The sequence below is a fragment of the Chrysochloris asiatica genome, unplaced genomic scaffold, assembly GCF_000296735.1.
Source record: "Chrysochloris asiatica unplaced genomic scaffold, ChrAsi1.0 scaffold00204, whole genome shotgun sequence".
Lineage (NCBI taxonomy): Eukaryota > Metazoa > Chordata > Mammalia > Afrosoricida > Chrysochloridae > Chrysochloris > Chrysochloris asiatica.
The window spans coordinates 2,113,889-2,138,879 of NW_006408722.1; the positions used below are offsets into that span (position 1 = coordinate 2,113,889).

At 37.0% G+C, this 24,991-nt stretch overlaps 1 protein-coding gene across 1 annotated transcript in view; it reads right to left on the reverse strand.

Moving 5' to 3' along the window:
- The window catches only part of ITFG1 (integrin alpha FG-GAP repeat containing 1), a 392,891-nt gene that overhangs the window by 212,672 nt on the left and 155,228 nt on the right, over positions 1 to 24,991 (reverse strand). The window contains exon 9 of the mRNA XM_006872566.1: positions 2,693 to 2,787. Coding sequence (XP_006872628.1) covers positions 2,693 to 2,787 — 95 coding nt within the window. The remainder of the gene's footprint in view (positions 1 to 2,692; positions 2,788 to 24,991) is intronic.

Here is a 24,991-nt window from a genome sequence, read left to right on the forward strand (position 1 = left end):
TCTTTGTTTGGAAGCTCATCTGAAACCTGTCCACCATGGGTGACCCTGTTGGTTATTAAAAATACCGGTGGCATAGCCCTCAGAATCACAGCAATTCAAACCACCACAGCAAGATAGACAGACGAGGAATACAAATTAAAACTACAATGTGATATCATCTAACATCCAACATTAATAGCAAAGTTAAAAGAAAACAACAAATGCTGGTGAGTGAGTAGAAGACTGGTCCCCTCCTACATTGTTGGTAGGACTGTAAACTAGTTAAACCATTGTGGAAAATGGTATGGTGCTTCCTCAGAAAGTTGAAAATAGAAATAATTTGACCCAATAAGCCCTCTACTTGAGATATATACACAAAAAATAAGAGGCAGGACGTGCACACCGATGTTTGTTCACAATAGCAAAAGGATGGAGACAGCCTAAGTACCTATCAACAGAAAAATGGATAAATAATCTTTGGTACACACACAACTGAATATTACATAGCATAGAAGAATAATGATAAATCTGTGAAGCACCTTATAACATGGATGAACCTAGAGGACATTATGCTGAGTTAAATGAGTCAATCACAGAGAGGGTAAATTTTGTATGAGGCTATTATTATAAAAACTTGTTTTTTTTTTTAATGAAAAACCATTTTTTTGATGGTTACTAGTGGTCGGAAAGGAGCTCTGGTAGTGTAGTGGTTACAAATCGGGTTGCGAACCACAAGATCAGCAGTTCGAAACTACCAGCTGTTCCACGGAAGAAAGATGAGGCTATCTGCTCCCATAAAGCTTTACAGCCTTGGAAACCCTGTACAGGGTCGCTATGAGTCAGAACCGACTCTATGGCACCAGCGAAGGGAAGAATAATTTACTGTCTAGACTTTAGAACCATGTTAGTGGGCAATATATAAGGGAGGGAGCACTATGCAAGACGGGGAGGGTAGCAGAAGAATGATGAAGTCAGGTGAAGACATGGGGAGGTACGCATGGGCTAAAGGGGATAGAGGTAAACAGTGATATATAGATAACCTTGTAACAAGTGCTCTTTGTGTAGATACAGGGATTGAGGCACAGGCTGAATGGGTAAGGGAGAAATAGTGGGACATATATATTTATTGTTGGTGTTACTGTTAACTGCCATTGAGTCGGTTCTGACTCATAGTGTCCCACAAATATATGAGTTTAAAAGCATAGTTGTACATATGTGTATTTACCTTTCCTGAAAACATGAAAGCAGTGGCGCATACAATAGGCAAAATGATGAAAACTCCCTAGATATTATCAAACATCTTAAGGTAATGAGCTGATGTGCCTGGGGGCTCAGGACCATAGTCTCAGGGGACACGATGGCCAGTTGGCATAATATAGTCCAGAAAGACAATGATCTACATCCTGCTTGGGTGAGTAGTGTCTGGAATCTTGAAAACTCATGTGTGGCTGTCTAAGGTGTAGCTACTGGGCTCTCCATGTGCAGAAGAAAGAAGAGTAATGAGAATTGAAGAGGCTTGGAATCAATTCGTCTAGTGGACTAATGAAACATGTGAACATCAATCTCCATGAGTCTGAGACCAGAAGAACTCGATGGTGCTTGACTATCACCACCAAATGCTCTTAAAGGGATTATGTTAGAGGGTTTGGGAGAGTGGGAGAAAATGTGGAACAAACCTCAAAACTATTTAAAAAAATAATAATAAAAGACCAAGTTTACTGGTCAGAAAGAGACTGGAGGAACCAGAGACTATGGCCCTCTACCACCCTTCAGTCTGGAGAGGAACTCACCCTCGTGGCTCAATTTTCAGCCAAGCAATAGATGGGTTTATATAAGGAGGGGTACACATCACTGGCAAGGTATGTTCACCATCGAAGGGTCAATCATTCAGGATCAAAAGGGCAACATTTTTCTAAGGACAAAGTTGAGAAGGGATAGAAAGGGATGTGGAAAACCGGTGGGAACTATTGGAAGAAGTGGGATAACTATTGTTGAATGAAAGGGTTTGTTAATCATTGAAATGAAACAAAGTATATGATTTGTTGAATATAAAGCTGATGGTCTTTAAACCTTCACTCAATTTACAATGAAAAGTTAAAAAAAAATTGTAAATTTTTAGTTTCTTTGGTTGTTCTGCAAACTACCAAATTTATATTTTAGTTAACTGCTTTGTTGCTGTTGTGTGCCATCCAGTTGATTCTGACTCATAGAGACCTGTGTAGGGTTTCTGAGGGAGTGGCTGGAGAGTTTGAGCTACCGACCTTGAAGTTCAAACTGACCTTGAGGGTGAGTGCTTATCCTAGGGCACCACATCACAAAATAAATCAGAAGACTCATTAAATTAAAAAGCATTCCATTTAATGAGGATATGTCATAAAGCTCAGATACAAAGTAATTAGATGTGCTTCCATAAATGTGGATTCTAAAACAACTGGAAATTAATTTCTCACTTTTCTACTAAATGCAGACTATAATGCTGGTCTTCAAAACTCAAAAGACATTCATTTAGGTATTTTGCTAATTCAATTATGAAAAAAACAATTTAACTTAGCAGTCCATTTTTAAAAATGTGTTTTGTGTGAATTAAAATAAAAAACACTGCTGGATACATTAATTTTTTTCATAGTACTTAATAAGGGAACAGAATGAAGACGTATTAGTATCATTTGGGAAAACAACCCCAGCAAAAAAGACCCTACATTGATATATATACCTGCTTTGTTCCAGATTTTGCTAAGTAGATGGTGCTTTTCTGGCAGTTTTTGTCTTCACAGCCAGGAAGTAAGTGATCTGTGTGTCCATCTCCATCTGCCAAACATAATTCCAAGAGTTCATTAACAGCCACAAAAGAAAGTGTTCTTGTTTGATAGATTAAATCTCCTAGTTGCTCCAAGTCTACATCTATTTGGATAAAACTGAAGAATTTAAAACATGACTTTGTAATGATTGTAACTCAATTTAAAAAAATTAGTCTGTCATTGCTACTTATTACCCAGACTGTGTCTAATTTCAAAATGCACACTTTTTTATGGTTAAATATTTACCTACTGCTGGAAAAACACACACGAAAAACCCACTCTTTTTCAGGCTTTAATGTTAAAATAATAAATTTAAAGAAATATGAGTTTTGGTTTATGTACATAATTATCTTTGCTAGTATAGGAGACCAAGAAACATGCCATTATTATATGACTTACAATAAATGTGAGAATTTATCTTTATACATACTTAGGCTAAGTGTCTTTAATATAGCATAAACTTTAAGAGCTTTCTGTAGCACCTTGGTTTCTGAACACCATCAATAAGCAAGTATTGATTAAAAAAAGCAAAGGAAGGGAATACAGACATCCTCTCCAGTTCACTGCTTACAAAAGACTGATTGTACACCATTTCACAAATACCTGTACAGGTGAGGTCACTGAGGAACTTGGAGTCAGCATCTCTAGACCTCCCACCCATCTACTCCCCCAGCACCCCATACCACATATACATATAATATACAGACTTTGATATTCTAGAGCAAATCTTTGTCAGGGTTATTACTATGGAAGCTGTCACTAGTTTTCTTGCTACTTTAATCTTTGATATATTTAATACAGTTTAACTTGTGTATCTTTAAATGAAGGGACTTCAAAATGTTCAGGGAAATTTTTCATTATCTTTTAATTCCACCCAGCAGTGGACAGCTGATCTTTGACAAGAGACCAGAATTGATGAAATGGGGAAGAGACCGTCTCTTTAACAAACTGTACTGGTAAAACTGTACATCCATTCATAAAAAATTAAGTGGTACCCATATCACATACCACAAAGAAAAACACATTCAAGATGGAGCCAAAGACCTAAATGGAAAACCTAAAGATCATCAAAGAAAACAGGGGTAAACTTGTTGTAGTTGTTAAATGCTATTGCATTGGTTCCAGGAGTGGCTGGTAAGCTTGAACCGCTTCGAGTTGGTTCCAACTCATAGCGACCCTATATATGGTTTCCAAGAAGTGGCTGGTGGGCTTGAACCACCAACCTTGCAGTTAACAGTCCAGTGCTTATCCTACATTGCCATAATGAAATATCACCTCACTCCAGTATTAAAAGCAAAGTTCAACAAACGTTGGCAAGAGTGTAGAGATATTGAAAATCTCCTACATTGCTGGTAGGATTGTAAAATGGTAAAGCCACTGTGGAAAATGATATGGTGTTTTCTTAAAAAGTTGGAAACAGAAATGCCACTTTATTCAGCAATCCCACTATTAAGTATATGTCCCAGAGAAGTAAGAGCCAGGACAGAAATAAATGCTATATTCACTGGAGCACTACTCACAATATTAAATAAAGGAAACAACCTAAGTGCCATCAGTGGATGAATGGATGAACCAACTATGGTACATACACTCAGTGGAATAGTACCAAATGTTAAGGAATTACAATAAATTAACAAAAACCACATAAAATGGATTAACTGGAGGACATTATACTTAGCGAAATAAGTCAATCATAAAAGGGCAAATATTGCAAAGACCTCTATTATAAAAAGTCAGGAAATGATTCTCACACATAAAGAAACATTCTTTGATGGAAACCAGGGGTGGGAGGCTAGGGTGGGTAAATCACTAATGAGAGGGTTGTTGCTGTTATTAAATGCTGTTGAGTGGGTTCTGACTCATAGTGACCCTGTATAAGGTTTCGGAGGAGTGGCTGGTTAATTTGAAACGCTGACCTTGTGGTTGGTTGAGTGCTTATTCTATATGCCACACCAGGACTCCAACAAGAAGGTAGTCACATATTAACTTGGGGAAACCAATATACAATAAGGAGGATGTCAGCACAAGATGATCAAGGCAAAGGAAGACACTGGGAGGGGTACAAGAGGTAAAGGCAACTGTAGGGATAGAAGCTGAATGCTCCAAAATGGCCCTCTAATGCCAGGTGTGGCGCTGTCAGTTAATGTGCCAGGCTGCAAAGTTGTTTGAACTGCAAGGTCAGTGGTTCAAGCTCACCAGCTGCTCCTTGGAAACCCTATACAGGGTCACTATGGGTGAGAATTGACTTGATGGCACACAACAATGCCAACCCAGGAGAAGTGCTTTTTTCACTTTTATCTCCTTTTCCCCTACCCTCCAGCATACATCCTTGACCTTGCATACCAGAGCTCTGTGTTCCCACAGACCACTTAACTACTAAGGAATAGCAGATAGCTGGAGCTAGGCTGTTTTCCCCTGAGTTTTGGCTGAAGATAAAACTCTCCTCATACAGTGCCCTCTCTCTCTGCTTGGAAGATGAGGCTTGTTTACCGAACAGTATAAAAAGAAATCCTCAATTCCCTTCTGTGTAGAGCTGTTTTCATCTCTTGTCATGAGGTTCCCTGTCAGGAAACCACCTCTCTTATTTTTCTTTTTGGCAATTTCTTGTATTGATTCCTGATTTTTTTTTTTTTTTTGGTTTCTTGGCATTTACCCTTCTAGACTAAATCTCAATAACAACAAAGGTAAATACTATTACATACACAATCGTGCAATATCAATAATAACAAACCACGACTGATGAGTGGACACATAAGCTGATATGCAAACTGAATAAGTAAGGGTAGGCGAAGGGACCACTTCCATGACTATAATATAGATTTGGGAGAGGATTTGTATGCACTGTAAATATAGTCATGTACATAGTCCAGCAAACAGAGGACAAAGTTCTGAAAACTTCTTAGCCATAAGCAAAAGCCTTTTCCCAAAAAGAAAGCCAGAAGGCAGTTAATAAGGAGAAAGGACAATGGGGAAAGCAGAGAGGATGGGTAGAGTGCCTTTACATTGGATTTGGTTTTTGGGTTTAGTGGAATGAGTTACTGGGCTTCGGGGCTTAAGATCACAGAGCCTATGCTCTATATACCCTATTGTGATGAACAGCGACTGAGATCTTAAATCCTAGAGAGTGGCTATCCAAGTTTTACCTTGTTGGTCTTTCATTGTCCAAAGTAAACAAGTGTGAAGAAAATCAAAGACTTGAGGAAACAATGAGTACAAAGGACTAACGGACTACATGAACCACCACCTCTACTACCCATATGTTGCCTGGCTGCAACTACTGGCCACTCTGATAGGGCAATAAAATGTCCTTGATAGAATGGGAGAAAAATGTAGAAGAAAACTCAAAAGAGTAAAAAGATTTTATGATTAAGACCAGAGACTGGCTTTTAGATACCCTTCAAACTTGGAAATGAATCTACCACCAAAGATCACCTTGCAGCTAAACAACATTAGCACTTGTGAAGAACATACTCCTCAGGATAATCAGCCATATCAGATAAAAAAGCTTTTTCCCAAAAACAAAGTCCCTCAGGAGGCAGTTAATAAGGACAAATGAAAATGGGGAAAGCAGAGAGGAAGGGTAGAGTGCCTTTACATTGGATTTGGTTTTTGGGTTTAGTGTAAGCAAAGGCTGATCGAATGAAGCCTTTGACAACGATTTAGAAGCTATATGTGCAGCAAGTGAAGGTGACTGTGATGAGAACTTTGTTGTGAGTTGTTGTTGTTAAGTGCCAATGAGTTGTTGGTTCTGACCCATAGTGACCCTGTATAGGGTTTCTGAAGCTGTAAATCTTTATGGGAGCAGAAAACCTCATATTTCTCCCATGGAACCACTGGTAGTTTTGAACTGCTGACTTTCAGGTTAGCAGCCTGACTTGTAACCATTAAGCTACCAGGGCTCCTGTTGTGAGTAGGGATTGATTTATTCAATTGTTTCAAAGTGAAAGCAAATTTATGAACCTTTAAAGATCAAATAAGAATTGTCTGTAAGTTGGAGGGTCATACCTGGGGGACTGCCTGTATTGTACGTAATGGGATCCCAAGGAGAACAATATTACTAAGTTCCTACCTGTCATTTCTATCCCAGTCGAAAAATCCTAAGATTAGAATGTGATTTATACTTTTAATTTTCCCCAGTTTCTGTTTTTTAATTTAGTATTTCAACGAAATCCTCTGGTAAGTAACCATATAATAAACATGTAATATCATAACAATACATTTTAGTATGAATTATCAGCAATATTTTACAGACATGGTCACAGAAATCATTATGCTATGTTTACAGAAATCTATAATGCAATCTGAGAATGTAATGCTCTCTGTGCTGACTAAAAGAGCTAGTTTTTTGATATTTAGGGGAAGTGATAGCCAAGTTATCTAAGAGATCAATTTCCTGCCCAGTGCTTTCTTAGTCCTAAAACCCAAAGGATTTTTTTCTTTCTTTTAAAGGAAACAAATGTATTAATCTTTCTGCATGTTTCACCTTTCTGCATGTGTGTGCCTTCAACTTTTAATTTAGAAACAATTTCAAATGCAAAGAAGTTGCAATAATACAATACAAAGAAAGACCTGAATGACTTTTATCCAAATATATTGTTAACATTTACCTCATTTGTTTTATCATTTGTGCTTGTTCTCAAAAATCTAATCTTTTTCTGAAGCATATATGTTATACAACTTGGCATTTTATCCCTAAATACTTTGCATCTTCTAAGAACAGGGACAGAGATACATACTATATACTACAAAATGGTTATCAACTCAAATTCACACTAACATAATATAATGTATCCAATATTGTTGTTGTTAGGTGCCACTGAGTCGGTACCAACCCATAGCGACCTTATGCACAGCAGAACAAAACACTGCCTGATCCTGGGCAAAACTCACTACTGTTGCCACGTTTGAGTCCATCAATGCTGCCACTTGGCCAATCCATCTCATTGGGGGTCTTCCTCTTTTTCTCTGACCCTCCACCTTATCAAACATGATATTCTTCTCCAGCGACTGGTCTCTCCTGACAATATGTCCAAAGTATGAGAGACAAAGTTTGGCCATCTTGGCCTCTAAGGAGCACTCTGGCTGCACTTCCTCCAAAATGGATCAATTAGTTCTTTTGGCAGCCCATGGCACTTTCAATATTCTCCTCCAACACCATAACTCAAAGGCATCAATTCTTCTACGGTCTTCCTTATTGACTGTCCAGCTTTCGCATGCATATGAGGTTACTGAAAACACCATGGCTTGGGTCAGATGCACCTTAGTCCTCAAGCTGACATCTTTGCTCTTCAACACTTTAAAAAGGTCTTGTGCAGCAGATTTGCCTAATGCAATACGTCGTTTGATCTCTTGACTGCTGGAATATATATTCCAATTTTATCAGTTAATCTATAATTGTACTTCAAAGCATTTCCCCTCTTAAATTAAGGAGATCCATTCTAGAGGTACAAATTGCATTTATTCAATTTCATGTAATTTGGAATATATTTGTCTTTTTTAAACTGCATGTCATTTTACCTAAAACTCATGTGCAGATATGGTTCCCAGTGTGGTGCTACAGAATAAGCACTAGGCAGCTAACTTCAAGGTGAGCAGTTCAAACCCACCAGCCACTCCTTAGAAACCCTATACAGGGTTGCTATGAGCTGGAACCGACTTGACAGCATTTAACAACAACAACAACAACAATGAATGCTTGGGGGGGGGCAAGTTTTCAGAAAAATAGGTTTTACATAGGAAAAATCAGACAAGCCGGGATAGAATCTAGAACTAGTTTAAGCAATTTCCCTTAGAAATAATGAGACTTTGTGAGTCGACTAAGAACAAAGACAGGCTGATTTGCGAGGTTGGCACACAGTTCCAAGAATTCAGTACCAAGAAATTTTAATTTTGGACTGCCTTCTGCTTAGGACTCCAGAACAGTACATGTTTCATGTTTTCTTAAATGTTGCAATCTCTTCTGAAAGAGTCAACAGAAACTGTTAACAGAAAGAAGGGTATTTTAATTAACTTAAAAAACTGCAGTAGCAAAGTTGGCCTTTTGGATGGTTGGTCACCAGGAACTGAAGAGCAAACTGAATTTAAGGCTCAGTTGATGTGAACCTTGCCAAAATTAAAAATGAAACTCTTCTCTAACCACAATTTTATTCAAATAGATTTACTTATACCCACTAGACTGGCTCTTGTCAGAAACAGGGATACTATTACTAACAAATTATTGGGGAGGATTTGGAAAAACTGGAATACTTGTGCATTGCTGGTGGGGATGTAAAATGGTGCCACTTATATAGAAAACAGGTTGGTAGTAGGTAAAAAAGCTCAACATAGAATTACTACTACGGTGCCTTGCTTTTAAATGCTACTGAGTTGGTTCCGACTCATAGGGACCCTGGATACATTTTCTGAGGTGCAGCTGATGGACATTGTAACTATAAGAATCATTGTCAGAGAGGCTACACCAATGGCTGAAGTAGCAAATGTTTTGGTTATTGACAGTCTGATAGGTGAAAATGATAACACACTGCGGTTTTAATTTTCTTATGAATGATGTTATTGGCCTTTTTCTTAGCCATTTGTGGGACCTCTTCTGCATTAAGAATATTATTATTTATTAATAATTTCTTTCTTGGCTCCTAGGCTTTGCTTATACTTACAAAGGTCTATTCTTTGTACTCCATGTTTATAATCCCACATCCCATGTTCTTCTAGTACTTTTAGGGCATTATTTTTACTTTTACATCTTAGATTCACTGGATGTTGGGAGGAAGGGTTAGGAGATGTGAATTATGCTCTTCCTTTACTTTTTTATTGATGGATATCCAGGTTGTCTCATGCCACTGTTAAAAGATCCATAGTTCCCATAAAGAAACTCAATTTCTTTTATATTACATATCTTTACCTGTAAAATGGTTAAAAGGAACATAATTTAGCTACACAAGGGACCATTATGAAGAGTAAATGTGGGAGAAATTTTGGAAAAACTATAGCACAGTAGGAAAGCATAAAGAAATACATTATCTTTTTAGATTCCCTCTAGGCCTGTAGCATAGTGCTTGTATCTTGTGCAGTGCTTTACAGTGCTTAGTAGGTTGGCAATAGAATTGAAAAATAAAATAAAGAAAACAAAACATATTATTACTAGAAAAAACACAGAGTCTTTTCTTCAAAGTTCTCATTTCTAAGACTCACTGAAAGGCTTCCTAAAGGAAACACAGAATCACATGGTCATGAACAATGAAAGCAACAATTTAAAATATGATGGATACAACGCCATGTCCACTATTGTCAAGTTGAATCTGACTCATAGCAACCCTATTGGACAAGTACATCTACCCTATAGAGTTTCCAAGGCTATAAATCTTTATAGAAGGAGACCACAACATCTACTCAGGGAGTGACTGGTGGGTTGGAAATAACCTTTAGGTTGGCGCCCAACACTTAAGGTACGGCACTTACCAGTGCTCCAATTACTCCATAGATGAGGGAAAACATGTGAGTAGGGTGGCTAAATATTTTGAACTGTATCCTGGAACACTGGGTATAATAATGAAAATAAATCAGTGATCTCTGAATATTAGAGTAGAATATAACATGATAGTTCAAATGAGACATAGTCAAAATGTCTCCTTCTACCATCTGGAAAATTTACTTAAGAATAACTGTAGCATACATGAGCTAAAAATAAGTCATACAACTAATTGATGGTTGTTGTTGTTAAGTATTGTCCACTCAGTTCCGACTTACAGCGACACTGTGTAGTTTCCTAGGCTTGGTTGGTGAGTCTGAAGTGCTGGTCTTGCAGTTCAAATTGACCTGTGGTCTAGTGCTTATCCTACCGCACCACACCTGGGATTTCTAAGTAGAATTCAAGGCTAACTTTAACTTTTAAGGGACTCAAGGCTGAAAGATTTCTATCCTGACTTTCAAAAAGCGCATTTCTTGGTAAAACAGACCCAGAACATAGGAAGAAGCAACAGCTTCCTGTCAAATTTGCTAAGAGACTTGTGACGCATATGACAGATAACGTATGCACATAAAAAGCTGCTTTTCTGTTATTCATTATTACTGTAACACTGAAAATACATGTACTAAATTTTTTCACAAATCTGTCATTTTAATTTCTACTACAGTATCTGAGTAGAAACATTACTTTATATTGTTTCAGAAGAGCACATCATTACCAAAAGCACAGAAAAACAAAGAGGGTATAAATTCTAGTCTAAAGGCATGGCACTGCAGGTTAAAGTGTTGGACTGCAAGGTTGGTTTAAATCACAGGTGTGTGGTTCCAGCTCACCAGCCACTCCTTGGAAACCTTATACAGTGTTCCTATGAGTCAGAACTGGTTAGATGGTACTTAACAACAACAAAATAATAATCAGGTTTTTATTGGGAAAACAAAAGTTAGTATTTTAAAATAAATAATGAATTTTATAAAGTAGATGGTATGTATGAGCATATTCAGATTTCTTTCTTTCTTTCTTTCTTTCTCTGTTTCTTTCAATACTTGTAAACCAAATGAAGAGAATGAGAGACAGGTGCTGTTTCAGTTATAAAAAACAAATAAAAAGCTTCCCAAGATCCAAGGCCTTACTGAAATGTCCATGATAAGAACATATACTGTCAAACAATGTGAACATGATCAGATATGAAAACATGCAGGACACTATCAGATACAGTAATGCTGCAAAGTGGAAGGTGGGGCCAGGGATATAGGAAGTTTACCAAATTTGCTGTCACATAGGTTAAGGCTCTGAGAGGACCTAGTCACAAAAGACTTTCATGATGCTATTTCTCACTCTTTTCAACGTTAGTTTATTCTAATTGAAATAAAATATTTTCCCCTGCCATTCAATGCCTAATACTCCTCAGCCTTCAATAAAGTCTTATAATACTTATCTGATGATGTTTTTTTGTATTCCTGAATACTGCTTCTTTGAATGCTGAGACTTAATGATTTTTTTCCTAATTCAGAATCTTAATACTGTGACCTACTCTACTTCTTGGTATCTTCTCTTCAATATATGCATAGAAACAAGACCTAATTATGCTGGCAAATAGGGAAGGCAGATAACGGTATAGCTGCAGGTCAGTTCCAGCCCAGGTGCCAGCAGGCACACGATGGTTGAAATGTCTTTTCAATATTCTACACTGCACCAAACTTGTTCATTTTACTTTCTGAAGTTGGGAAGCGTTTGGGGATAGGAGGATTAAACTAGACTACTTTCAAGATTTTTATACTTGAATCTATAAATCAATATTTAGAATAATTATCAAATGTGCGGTGAAATAATCCTTTTATTTTTCTTATAAAAAGCAATGTATTCTTAACCAATAATTTTCAGATATATTTAATACCATTTGCATATAACAATATTAAGAGAAATAGGCATTTAATGTTTTATCATTTTTCACATATCTTAAAAATTAAACTGTATATTATTTGCTTTCTTCCATTTTGATGTTCTTGATGTCATCCCACAAATCTTCTGGCATTCAGTCATTACTGTCTAATGCACCAAATCTGTTCTTGAGGTGATCTCTAACTTCAGAAGGGATATGTTTAAGATCATATTTTGGTTTTTGTGAACTTGTTTTAGTTTTCCTCAGCTTCAATTTATACTTGCATATGATCAACTAATAGTTTGTTCCATAGTCTGCCCTGGCCTTGTTTTGACTGATGAGATGGAGCTTTCCCACCATTTACTCCCACTGATGCAGTCAATTTAATTTCTGTGCATTCCATCTGGTGAGATCCATGTGTACATTCGTTGTTTATGTTGTTTAAAAAAGGTATTTGCAATGAAAAAGTCATTGCTCTTGCAAAATTCTATCATGTGATCTCTAGCATTGTTTCTATCACCAAAGCTTCCAACCTTTTTATTCTAATCACCAGTACTGATCAATATATCTTGATTGCATGTTTGATCAACTTCAGACTGAAGAAGCTGGTAGAATTCTTCAATTTCATCATCACTGGCTTAATGATTGGTTTGTAAATTTGAATAATAGTGGTACTAACCGGTCTTCCGTGAAGGTGTATGGATGGCTATTATCCTATCACAGACAGCATTACACTTCAAGATAGATCTTGAAATGCTCTTTGATGACAAATGCAACACCATTCCTCTTAAATCTGTCATTCCCGGCATAGTAAATTATATGAATGTCAGAATAAAAAATGGCCAATACCAGTTCATTTCAGCTAGGAATGCCTAGGATATGGATCTTTATGTGTTCCATTTCATTTGTGACAACTTCCAATTTTCCTAGATTTATACTTCTTACACTCCCTGTTCTGACTATTGTTGTTGTTGTTGTTAAGTGCCATTGCGTCGGTTCTGACCCATAGTGACCCTGGCTAGGGTTTCCGAGGAGCAGCTGGTGAGGTTGAACCGCCAACCTTGCAGTTCAAACGGCTTTGCAGTCTGGCACATTAATCCTCAGCGCCACACCAGGTTACTAATGGATATTTACAGTTGTTTCCCCTTATTTTGAGTTGTACCCCTTCGGCAAATGAACATACCAAAAGCTTTACTCCATTCGCATCATCACAGTCAACTCTACTTTGTGGAGGCAGCTTTCCCCCAGTCATATTTTGAGTGACTTCAAACATGAGGGTCTCATCTTCTGGCACTATATCTGACAATATTCTGGTACTATTTATAATGCTTTAATATTCAATATTCTGGTGCTATCAGACACTGTTTCACAGCTATTCATAAGGGTTTCAGTGGCTAAACATTCAGAATTAGCCATCCTCTCCTTTCTACAGGAGCTCTGGTAGTGCAATGGTTATGAGTCGGGCTGCAGTTCGAAACTACCAGGGTTCCACAAGAGAAAGATGAGGTTGACTGCTCCTGTAAAGATTTACAGCCTCAGAAACCCTGTATAGGGTTGCTATGAGTCAGAACCAACCCACGGCACACCACCACCAGCACTAGCACCTTCTTTCTCTACACTAGAAGCCCACGTGAAACCTGTTCACCATCAGTGACCCTGCTGGTATTTAAAAACACTGGCAGCAGGACTTTCAGCATCACAGCAACACGTAAGCCACCACAGTTCCACAAACTGACAGCTGACTGATGGCTAATTCTTTCAAGAAAGTTAAAATATTGTGACAAATTACCAGCTAAATTAAACCTATAAAATAAATTCCCAAATTAAATAAAAAATACTGAACCAAAATCATATTATCTGGCTTATACATTTACTCCCATACAGTCCACAGTGTGTGTAAAGTTAGCTACTAGTCATATTCTGCCAATACAATCCTGAATCAGAAATAAGGTTTTGCCATGAAAGGAACAGAAATGCATTTAAACATGAAAGTAAAAAAAGACCGAAAAATGACTCTAATTCTTGCTTTGATAAGAATAAGGAAGTATTAAACGACAGTCCAAGTAAAATTAATTTATGTAAGAACACAATCTTTGCATTCAAAATCTTTAATTATCTGCTAGCAATTTACTACTCTATATGTGGGCAACAGATGAGAAACAAAATGCAAATTATGGAAGCTATTCCAAAAATTATCAAGAAATACAGAGAAGCTTGGGCAGTCAGTAGAAATGACAATAGGTAAGGAATGGGTAAGGAATGGGAGGGAACCATTTGATTTTATTCCTGTTTTGCCATTTAAAGAGCCTGGTCAATTCAGGTTTTCCATATATAAAATGAGACAGCTGGATTCCAAATATGGCATCCTTAAATGCTATCCAGAGTCCATCAAGGCTACAAAATAGTTTAATGCATGACTTTCAGAATCAGAAGACATTAGGTTCAAATCTCAGCTATGTAACTGGCTACCAGTGCCAACTTAGACAAGGTGTCATTTTTAAGCCTCAGTTTTTTAAATGTGTGAATTGCATACAGGTACTCCAATATTTTCTTGTAAAGATTACGGATAATGACTCCCATTAAAATGGAAGTTATTAATCACAGTTAATAAGGGTTTTCTTAAAACTTCTGACCATAAAAATCTTTCAGTCAAATATTATTTTTGGGCCCTTTGAAATATGAGAAAAGTTCTAATGATATATACCTAGGTAAAACATTATTTTCATTTCTTGTTCAGATTCACTTTTGAGATCCTTTAACAATGGATAATATTTTAATTAAATATGGGCTAGTTTAAAAGTATTTTTTAAAAGGATAAATTTCAGAAGTATATAGACTAATTTGAAATAGTCATTTGAAAAATTAGGGAATCTTCTGGTCTGGCTAATTTTGATATTTCCTTAAGAAAAATATTTTAGATATTTTTGGTCATTGGAACATATAATCTGATGAGCTAGTTAGAATTTTTTTTTCAGAATATAAACATCTTTCTCTTCAAAATCGCACAGCAGTTAAATTTTCCACTTGGTTACCTATGAAACCTTAAAAATCTTTTTTATTGACAGAGAAGTTTATTGAATAAATAATTTGAAAATCATGGTAGCATTTCAACTAGGGAGTAAAACATGTTCTAAAGATGAAAAGGTCACATACAGATGAAGAGTCAACACTTAACTCTCAGGTACATACTTTTTCAATCATGCATGCATGCTTTATTTAGGAATGCTCAGTACTAGGCAATTATTTGGAGTCCTGGTATGACTCTATGGGTTAATGCGCTAGACTGCAAAGTAGGTTTAAACCGCAAGGCGGGCGGTTTCAGGTGCTTCTCAGAAACACTATACAGGGTTGCTATGGGTTGGAACGCACTCCAGGGCATATAACAACAACAACAACAACAACAATTATTTATTTAATTAGTTACGCAAAAGTCAGTATACAGCAACAAGATTTTCAAATCAGGCATTTCAACTATTATACGCATCAGAGCAGCAGTCTAATTCAAAGGTAACAGAGAAATTTAGAAGTTATTCATGTATAAAATGGTGGAACTGGGATCCCCATAATTTATTCTCAGGCTTCTATATTGTTTCAACTGACAGCAGGGAATTCCTCTCAGGTGTACTGTGCCAGAGAGGAATAAATTTCACCTATGCTTTATTTCTTCCCAAGTTATGTTGTTGTTAAGTGCCATCGAGTCGGTTCCGACCCATAGCGACCCTGTACAGGGTTTCCGAGGGTGTAAATCTTTACGGGAGTAGAAAGTCTCATCTTTCTCCCGCAGAGCAGCTGGTAGTTTCAAACTGCTGACCTTAAGGTTCGCAGCCCGATTCGTAAGTATCTTTAAGGTCTACGAATATTCCAAATATCACTTCCAAGGTATTGTGCATTCCAATGATGAAGAGATAAATGCCTGGCAAGGTTCACATAGCAGGTTGAGAGAAAAGTACCCCAATTAAGTTATGAGTTACATTAAAAAATATTAAAAATATCCATTACATTACAAAATTTGTTGTTGTTGTTAGGTGCCACTGAGTCCATTCTGACTCATAGTGACCCTATGTACAACAGAACAAAACATTGCCCAGTCCTTTGGCATCCTCACAAATATTGTTACGCTTGAGCCCATTGCTGCTGCCACTGTGTCAATCTTGTTGGGGTCTTCCTCTTTTTCTCTGACTCTCCATTTTACCAAGCATGATATTCTTCTCTAGGGATTGGTCCCTTCTGACAATATATCCAAAGTATGAGAGATGAAATCCTGCCATCTTGTTTTCTAAGGAGCATTCTGGCTTTACTTCTTCTAACAGATTTGTTTCTTCTCCTGGAAGTCTATGGTACTTTTAGTATTCTTCTGCTACACCAAAACTGAAATGCATTCTTATTCACTGTCCAACTCTCATATGCATATGAGGCTATTGAAAGTACCATGGCTTAGGTAAGGAGCACCTTTGTCATCAAACTGACATCTTTGCTCCTGAACACTTCAAAGAGGTTTTGTGCAGCAAATTTGCCTAATGCAATAAGTCATTTGATTTTTTGAATGCTGCCTCCATGAGTGTTGAGAGTGGATCCAAGCAAAATGAAGCCTTTGACAAATTCAGTCTCCTCTCCATTTAACAAGGACGATGTTCTTTATTGGTCCAGTTGTGAGGAATTTTGTTTTCTTTACTTTACATTGAGGTGCAACTCATACTGTGGTCTTTGATCTTCATTAGTAAGTATTTTAAGTTCTCTTCCCTTTCAGCAAGCAAGATTTTATTATCTGCATATCACAGTTGTTAATAAGTCTTCCTCCAATCCTGATGTCACATGTTTCTTCATATAACCCATGTTCTCAAATTATTTGCTCAGCATAAAGACTAAGTATGGTGAAAGAATACAACCATGGCACACAACTTTCCTAATTTTAAACCATTCAGCATCCCCTTGTTCTGTTCAAACAACTGCCTTTTAGTCTACATACAGGTTCCTCATGAGCACAATTAAGTATTCTAGAATATTCATTCTTTGTAACGTTATTCATAACTTGTCATGATGCACACAGTCGAAACCCTTTGCATAGTCAAGAAAGCACAGACAAACATCTTTCTGGTATCTTCTTCTTTTACTCAAGATCCATCTTATGTCAGCAATGATATCCCTAGTTCTACCCATGTGTCTAAATCTGGATTGAACCTCTGGCAGTTCCCTGTTGATGTACTCTACGGTGTAAAGCAACTTTCTTTTCAGACATCCATTGTCATCTTTTCCTTCTTTCTTGTCTTCTTAAAGACCATTTACTTTCTTCCTTTATGACATTCTTCATGTCATCCTACAACTCTTTTGATGTTCAGTCATTAGTGTCTAATGCATCAAATCTATTCGTGAGATGATCTCCAAATTCAGGTGGGATATACCCAGGTTCATATTTTGGCTTTAATGGACTTGTCTTATGTTTCTTCAGCTTCAGCCTGAACTTGCATACAAGCAATTGATGGTCTGCCCCTGGCCTTGTTTTGGTTGGTGATATTGAGCTTTTCCACTATCTCTTCCCACAGATGTAGTCAATTTGATTTCTTTGTATTCCATCTGGTGAGGTTCATGTGTATAGTCATTGTTGGTGTTCTTTAAAAAAGGTTATTTGCAATGAAAAAGTCATTAGTCTTGCAAAATTTTATCATATGATCTCCAAAATAGTTTCTATCACCAAGGCTATATTTTCCAAATACCGAACCTTCCTCTTTGTTTCCAACCTTCACATTCCAATCATCAGTAATTTTCAAAACATCTTGATTGCATGTTTGATCAATTTCACACTGCAGAATTTGGCAGGATTCTTTAATTTCATCATCACTGGCTTCAGTGGTTGGTTCATAAATGTGAACATTAGTGGTACTAACTGGTTTTTCTTATAGGGATGTGGGTATTATCCTATCACAGACAGCATTGTACTTCAAGATGTTGTTGTTGTTAAGTGCCTTCAAGTCTGTTTTGACTCACAGTGACCCTGAGTTTTCAAGGAGTCGCTGGTGAATTTCAACCGCTGACTTTGTGATTCAAACTGACATTTAGATTCACTTTGTCCCAAAGCACTACACCAGGATTCCTTGAAATATTCTTTTTGATGATGAATGTAACACTATTCCCCTTTAATTTGTCATTCCTGGCACAGTAAGCCATATGAGTGTCAGATTCACAAAGGCCAGTACCTGTCCACTCGAGCTCACTAATGCCTACCTACAATATTAATCTTTAAGCACATCATTTCATATTTGACAACTTTAAACATCCCTAGATTCATACTTCATATATTCCATGTTCTGGTGTGGCACTGTAGGATAAGCACTGGACTGCTAGCCATAAGGTCAGTGGTTCAAACCTACCAGTTGCTCCTTGAAAACCCTATCCAGGGTTGCTCGTAGTCAGAACTGACTCGACAGCAGTTTATGACATTTCACGTTCTGATTATTAACGGGTATTTACAGCCGTTTCTTCTAATTTCAAGTTGAGCTCTATTAGCAAATGAAGGTCTGAAAGCTTTACTCCATTTGTGTCATCACAGTCAACTCCATTTTGAGGAGGCAGGTCTTCCCTAGTCACATTTTTGAGTACCTCCCAACCTGAAGGGCTCCTCCTCTTCTTATTGATATCTGACAATATTCAGGTGCTATTCATAATGTTCAATTTTCTGTTACTACACGGCCAGAGTTCTGCTGCTATTCATAAGGTTTTTAGAAATAGTCATCCTCTCCTTCTTCCTAGTCTGTCTTAGTTTGGAAGGTCAGCTAAAACCTGTCTCCCACACTGGTGGCATAGCTTCCATCCTCACAGCAACATGCAAGTCACCACAGTAAGACAAACTGACAACTAGAAAAGAGCTGTGTAATAATGTAAAAGATGACACTGACCTACAGCAATCCTTAAGCATGAAATAGTCTATGGATCTTGTACACCACATTCACAATATAAAAATCATTTAAAAAAATTAAAAGGACAGTGCAGTTTTGAGAAAAGAATATGTCAATTAAATTCATACTTGTACCTAAAGAGGCAAGGATCTATCATACACAAACTTGTATATAAGACATTTGTGTTCCTAGTCTTCTTTCATATTTGGAGGCCTTAAAAGAAAGGAATATAGTCTGGTCTACTTTAAATTCTGGGCATGAATAAAATTTAGACTCTAACGTAGCAATTTTATAATTTTCATATAAATTACCATTTCTAATCAAAAAGCATTCAAAATATTTATCAGAATCACATCTGGCATCTGTGACTCACCAAGATAGGTTCCTAACAGAAGTCTTTGCTAAAAAGTATAAACTCAGGGACTAATTACTTTTGCTATGGCAACCACTGTGCTGAAATCACCACAGTGACATTGAATGGAAGGAAAATATCAGACAGTATTGAAAATATTAGAAAAATACTCCAAGAGTATCTATCTTATCACTTTATGTGCCATATGGTAAGCTGCATATACTTAAGTTGTACTAAAAGTTTAAAATAGTATTGTCTTTCTTTGTTAGGATTGGTCAGGGCAAGCTAAGGAAGACTAAGGTCCAGCATGTAAGATGGTGGTGGTGGTGGTGGTAGTGGTTATGTGCTGTGGAGTCGGTTCTGACTCATAGCGACCCTGTACAGGGTTTCCGAGGCTGTAAATCTTTCTCCCGTGGAACAGCTGGTAGTTTCAAACTGCTGATCTTGAGGTTCACAGCCCAATTCGTAACCACTACGCTACCAGAGCTCCTTGGCATGTAAGATTAAGAACTGTTTAAACTGGTTACAAAATTGGCACTATAAAGATTAAGAAGGATATTAAGAAGCTCTAGTAACACAGTTATCTCTCTCGATGTTAAACAATAAATATTATGTTGTTTTTTTTGTTAAGTGCCATCGAGTCGATTCTGACCCATAGCGACCCTGAATAGGGTTTCCAAGGGGCAGCTTGAACCACCGACCTTGCAGTTCAAATGACTTTGCAGTCTGACGCATTAGCCCACAGCACCACACCAGGACTCCATAAATATTACAGATAGTATAAATTGTCATTCACTGACTGGAATTCAGAATTAGAAGAATGAAAATATGAGAACTAAAACTTACAATTTTTAGGGACTGATGATGTTTCCTACTAAAATCAAGGCATATTTGAGAGATACAGGTCTGTTTTTAGTTAGATCACTTAAATTTAATTATAATGAGCAATTGTACTGTTACATCAGTCTTGATAATGTAAATAAAGAGCAACTGAAAGTTTTAGTTTAGGATTATGGCTGAAGTTACTTAAGACATATGGTAAATTTGAGATCCTTAATGTTAAAAAACAATTGGTGGTGGTGGTATTCCATGGAATTGGTTCCAATGCATAGCGACCACTGCATAGGGTTTCTGAGGCTGTAAATCTTTATGAGAGCAGAAAGTCTCATCTTTCTCCCATGGAATGGCTGGTAGTTTTGAACTGCTGACCTTGAGGTTAGCAGCATGACTTGTAACCACTACGTTACCAGAGCTCCTTAAAAAACAATTAGTCACTTCAATTAGAATTTTTTTATTTCACTCAAATTATTTATTATGTATGTACAATGTGCTTGGCATTGTACCACACTTGACACAGCAGTAAACAAAGCAAACAATTGTAATGTGGTACATTAGTAAACTAAATATACAGCACATTATAAATGTAATGGAGAAAGAGGAAGTGGGTCAGGACTGTTGTGGGGAGGGCCTGTAATTTTAAATAGAGTGATCAGGAAAGACTTCCAGAGAGTGTGACATTTTGTAACACCAAAATGGGGAGGGTTGGAGCGAGCATTCCATGTATACAGGCAAAGGCTCTGACAGGGTACTGTTCCTGGCTTGTTTGTAGAACACTGAGGAGGCAATGCTAGGAAGAAAGATGAGATACTTCTTTACTTACCCGTATACTTCTTTATTTATCCATCTTCTAAAAGGCATTTAACAATGATGTGGTGGTAACTCCCAAATGAAATCTCTAGCTCTTAGTCTCTTTAAAACTTTTTCTCCCAGTTGGTGTCTAGCAAGCATTTTAAACTTAATATGTCAAAATAGAATTATCAATGAATGAATTTAATCTCCATGAAAGAATGGTTCTTGCATGACTCATTTATGGCTACATGCCAAACAACTAGAAAAGAGTCAGTCTATAAATAGGTACTCAAAAGTTATTTTTTTGAATAGATGAACCATTTATTTGTATAGTGTACACATCCTACACATCCTGGTGTGGCACTGTGGGTTAATGTGCTGGACTGCAAAGTCACTTTGAACTGCATGGACAGTGATTCAAGCTCACCAGCCACTGCTTGGAAACAGGGTTGCTATGGGTGGGAACCGACTTGACAGCACTTAACAAAACATACATCCTTTGGGAGAGTAGTGGCTCTGTAGTAATGGACTGCAAAACACAAGGTTGGCAGTTCAAACCTACCAGCTGCTCCACAGAAGAAGGATGAGGCTTTCTGTTCCTGAAAAGACTTAAATTAAAGCCTTGGAAACCCTACATAGGGTCGCTATGAGTCAGAACTGACCCGATGGCACTTAACAACAATATATCCTTCAGGACATGAACTAGATGGAGGAATATTTATGACCATAAGCTTTTGAGGAATAAATAGGCAGACCTGTCTGAATGAAGTGATATGCATGTGTATACCATAAAATGTGTTTACGCAAAAAATATAAGTATTCTGTCTCAAGTGCCATGAATCTAGCACTTACATCCAATTTGTCCATATGTCAGATATTACAGTATTGTACATTTGTATGTACTTGATAACTTCTAACTGGGATGAAGGTGATATGCTAGTACAGTTGTGAGGAACATCAATATGTGGAATCTTAAACATTTTTGTGTTTCTTGATTTTATGTTTTATTGGAATTCAGTGTCTCCTTTAATAAAAAAATTAGTAATTAGCCTATTAAACATAAAAGCAAGCAAGAAAGCAAGAACACCTATAATTTTCCTTTCTTTTATAATATAATCTTCCTTTGTTTATTTGACAGCATTTGATTTTTAAAAGTCTTCTATAAGAGAGAATATTATCACTTAGTAACTGTTATGGATTGAATTGTTACCCAAAATATGCATTGTAAATCCTAAATTCTACATCTGTGGCTATATTCTGATTTTGGAATAGGTTTTCTTATGTTAACAAAGCAACATTATTGTAGCTATGTCATAAACCAATCTCTTTCGAGATACGAAAGAGCAATTAAGCAAGGAAGCAAAAAAGCGGAGATGGGGAACATACAAGCCACATGACTGCCAGGAAAACTAGAAATATAGGATGTAAAGAAACAAGGACTTCTCCATAATGGACATAGAGAGAGTGACTTCCCTTCTGTGACCTAAATTCAGACCAAAAACCTGCTAAACTTGGAGGAAATGAATTTCTTGTTGCTAAAGCCACCTACTTCTAATATTTCTGTTACAACAGCACTAAATAACTAGGTTGTTGTTGTTGTTGTTAGGGGCCATTGAGTCAGTACTGACCCATAGCGACCTTATGCACAGTAGAACAAAAATAACTATAAAAGTTAGCAATTAGTATTAGGGTTAAATGTAGATTTTAAATTTACATACATGGATCATCTGACTTATTTTCAGATCAGACATTAACAAACAATTTTTTAATTTGTCAGATTTTTATCTAATATACTTGATTGTATAACAAAGGAAAACATAATTGTTAGACTTATTTCAAACTGAGCATTTCTGTTCTACCATGGTTAGTTTGTAATTAGCATCTGAATTTTTATCAAGCATCGGAAAGACTTTATAAGATAAATTTATTGGGTGGTTTCTCTTCCTCTTCCACTCTAATGAACATCATTAACTAGTGTGCTAAGCATTGGGAATACTCAATGCTAAGATTTGGCCTCAGTCATCATTAAGATTGGAATACGATTTGGCCTCAATGTAGCCTACTGGTTAGAAATGGCTGGTAACCTCAAGGTCAGCAGTTCAAAACTATCAGCTGCTCCGCAGGAGAAAGATGAGGTTTTCTGGTCCTGTAAAGATTTACAGCCTTGGAAACCCTGTACAGTGGGTCACTATGAGTGGAAACTGACTCCACAGCACATAATCACCACCACAAGCTGTGCAATATTTTCCAATATGTTGTTAACTTTCAAGGATGACAATGTTTTCCATTTCTGTTAGCGTCTTTATTTATTGTAGGATTATCTTAGAAACCTAACTGGCAATTCCCGATATCAGGCGAGGTATTATTCCTTCACTTGACCATGATAAAGAAACCCTTGTAATGATCTGATGTACAAGAGACAGCCTCAGATTTGGGTACATGTATAATGTATTACAAATTTTAAAGTACAATTAAATCTATAGAAAATATGGCATTCTATATGATTTCTGATTTCCCTTCAGTTTTACATATTTTTACTGATTTACACTACATCTACTACCACCAAATTAATACATTTTTTCCCCTCTAAGTCTGATTCCAGTTGTTATTATTTTTTTGATCAAAAAAGTTTTTTTAATTGACTTTTTTTTCTTTTCAGCGCTATCTAATTTAAAAAAGACATACCTTTCCTATATGGAGAAATTCTGGGATTTGATATTTTGAGCTTACCTGGAAATATACTCAGCTCTAGCTTGAAAGTGTGAGAAAAAAGAGAATAAGAAAAAAACCCAAAACACTACACTTGGAAAAAGTCCACACCAAAACTACACATATAAAGAATCACACTATCTTATCTGAAGAAGCACAAAGCACATATAAAATTAGCTTGTAAGAGAGATTATTGAATTATGACCAACAAGGCCACTTCAGACTAGGTTACTGGTTTCTTTTCTGTGCACACTGTTTGTGTGGACTTTCATCCTTTGCAGCTTTTTCAGTGATATAAATCTAAAAAACACATGGAGGAAGATTAAATACATATTGTTAAGTAAAAGAAGACAATTTGAAATGGTTACATACTATGTGATTCCAACTACACGACATTCTGAAGTCCTGGTGTGGGGTTGTAAGATAAGCACTGGACTGTTAATCATAAGGTTGTTAATCACAAGGTTCAAACCCACCAGCCACTCTTTGGAAACCCCATACAGGGTTATTATGAGTTGGAACCGATTCGACAGCACTGGACAATAACATGATAGTCTTAAAAATGCAAAACTATTGCGAGAGTAAAAAGATTAGTGTTTGGAGTCCTGGTGTGGTGCTGTGGGTTAATGCACCAGATTGCAGAGCCGCTTGAACTGCAAGGTCAGAGGTTCAAGATCACCAGCTGTTTCTCGGAAACCCTATACAGGGTCACTATGAGTTGGAGCTGACTCGACAGCACTTAAAAACAACAACAGCAGTCTATGAAGGTGGGTGATTAATACGTGGAGCACTGAGATTTTAGGGGGGATCAGTGAAAGGATTCTTATGCTACTATAATAATTATTTTTAAAAAGGCATTAAAAAGAGCAGTTCAAAGCTTCCCAAAATTTACATAGAATAAAATCAACATTTGTTCATCTCTTTTAGCTTTTAACTAATCAAATGCATCCATATTCCATTTGCAGATATTGTGTACATTTTTACAGAAGACAAATTGGTTATTTCACTCGTCACTAACTATGCCAAGTATCAAGTCAAGGTCTATGGTTGCTTAAGAGACATGGTGAATAGGCACTGGATGGAAGGAACACATTACTCACACAGAGAACAGAGCAAGGTCAGCTTAAATCGGGGGTGTTGCTTCTCCAATGCCAGCAATCACTCCCCACAGTAGCCAACACAGGGATGACAATCTGCACAGATCCTTGTTGTGTTTCAGAAGACAAACCTTAATCCCTCCTCACCAGGAAGTGATAGCCAGGAATGTTATCATACACACATTTACCCAAGCAG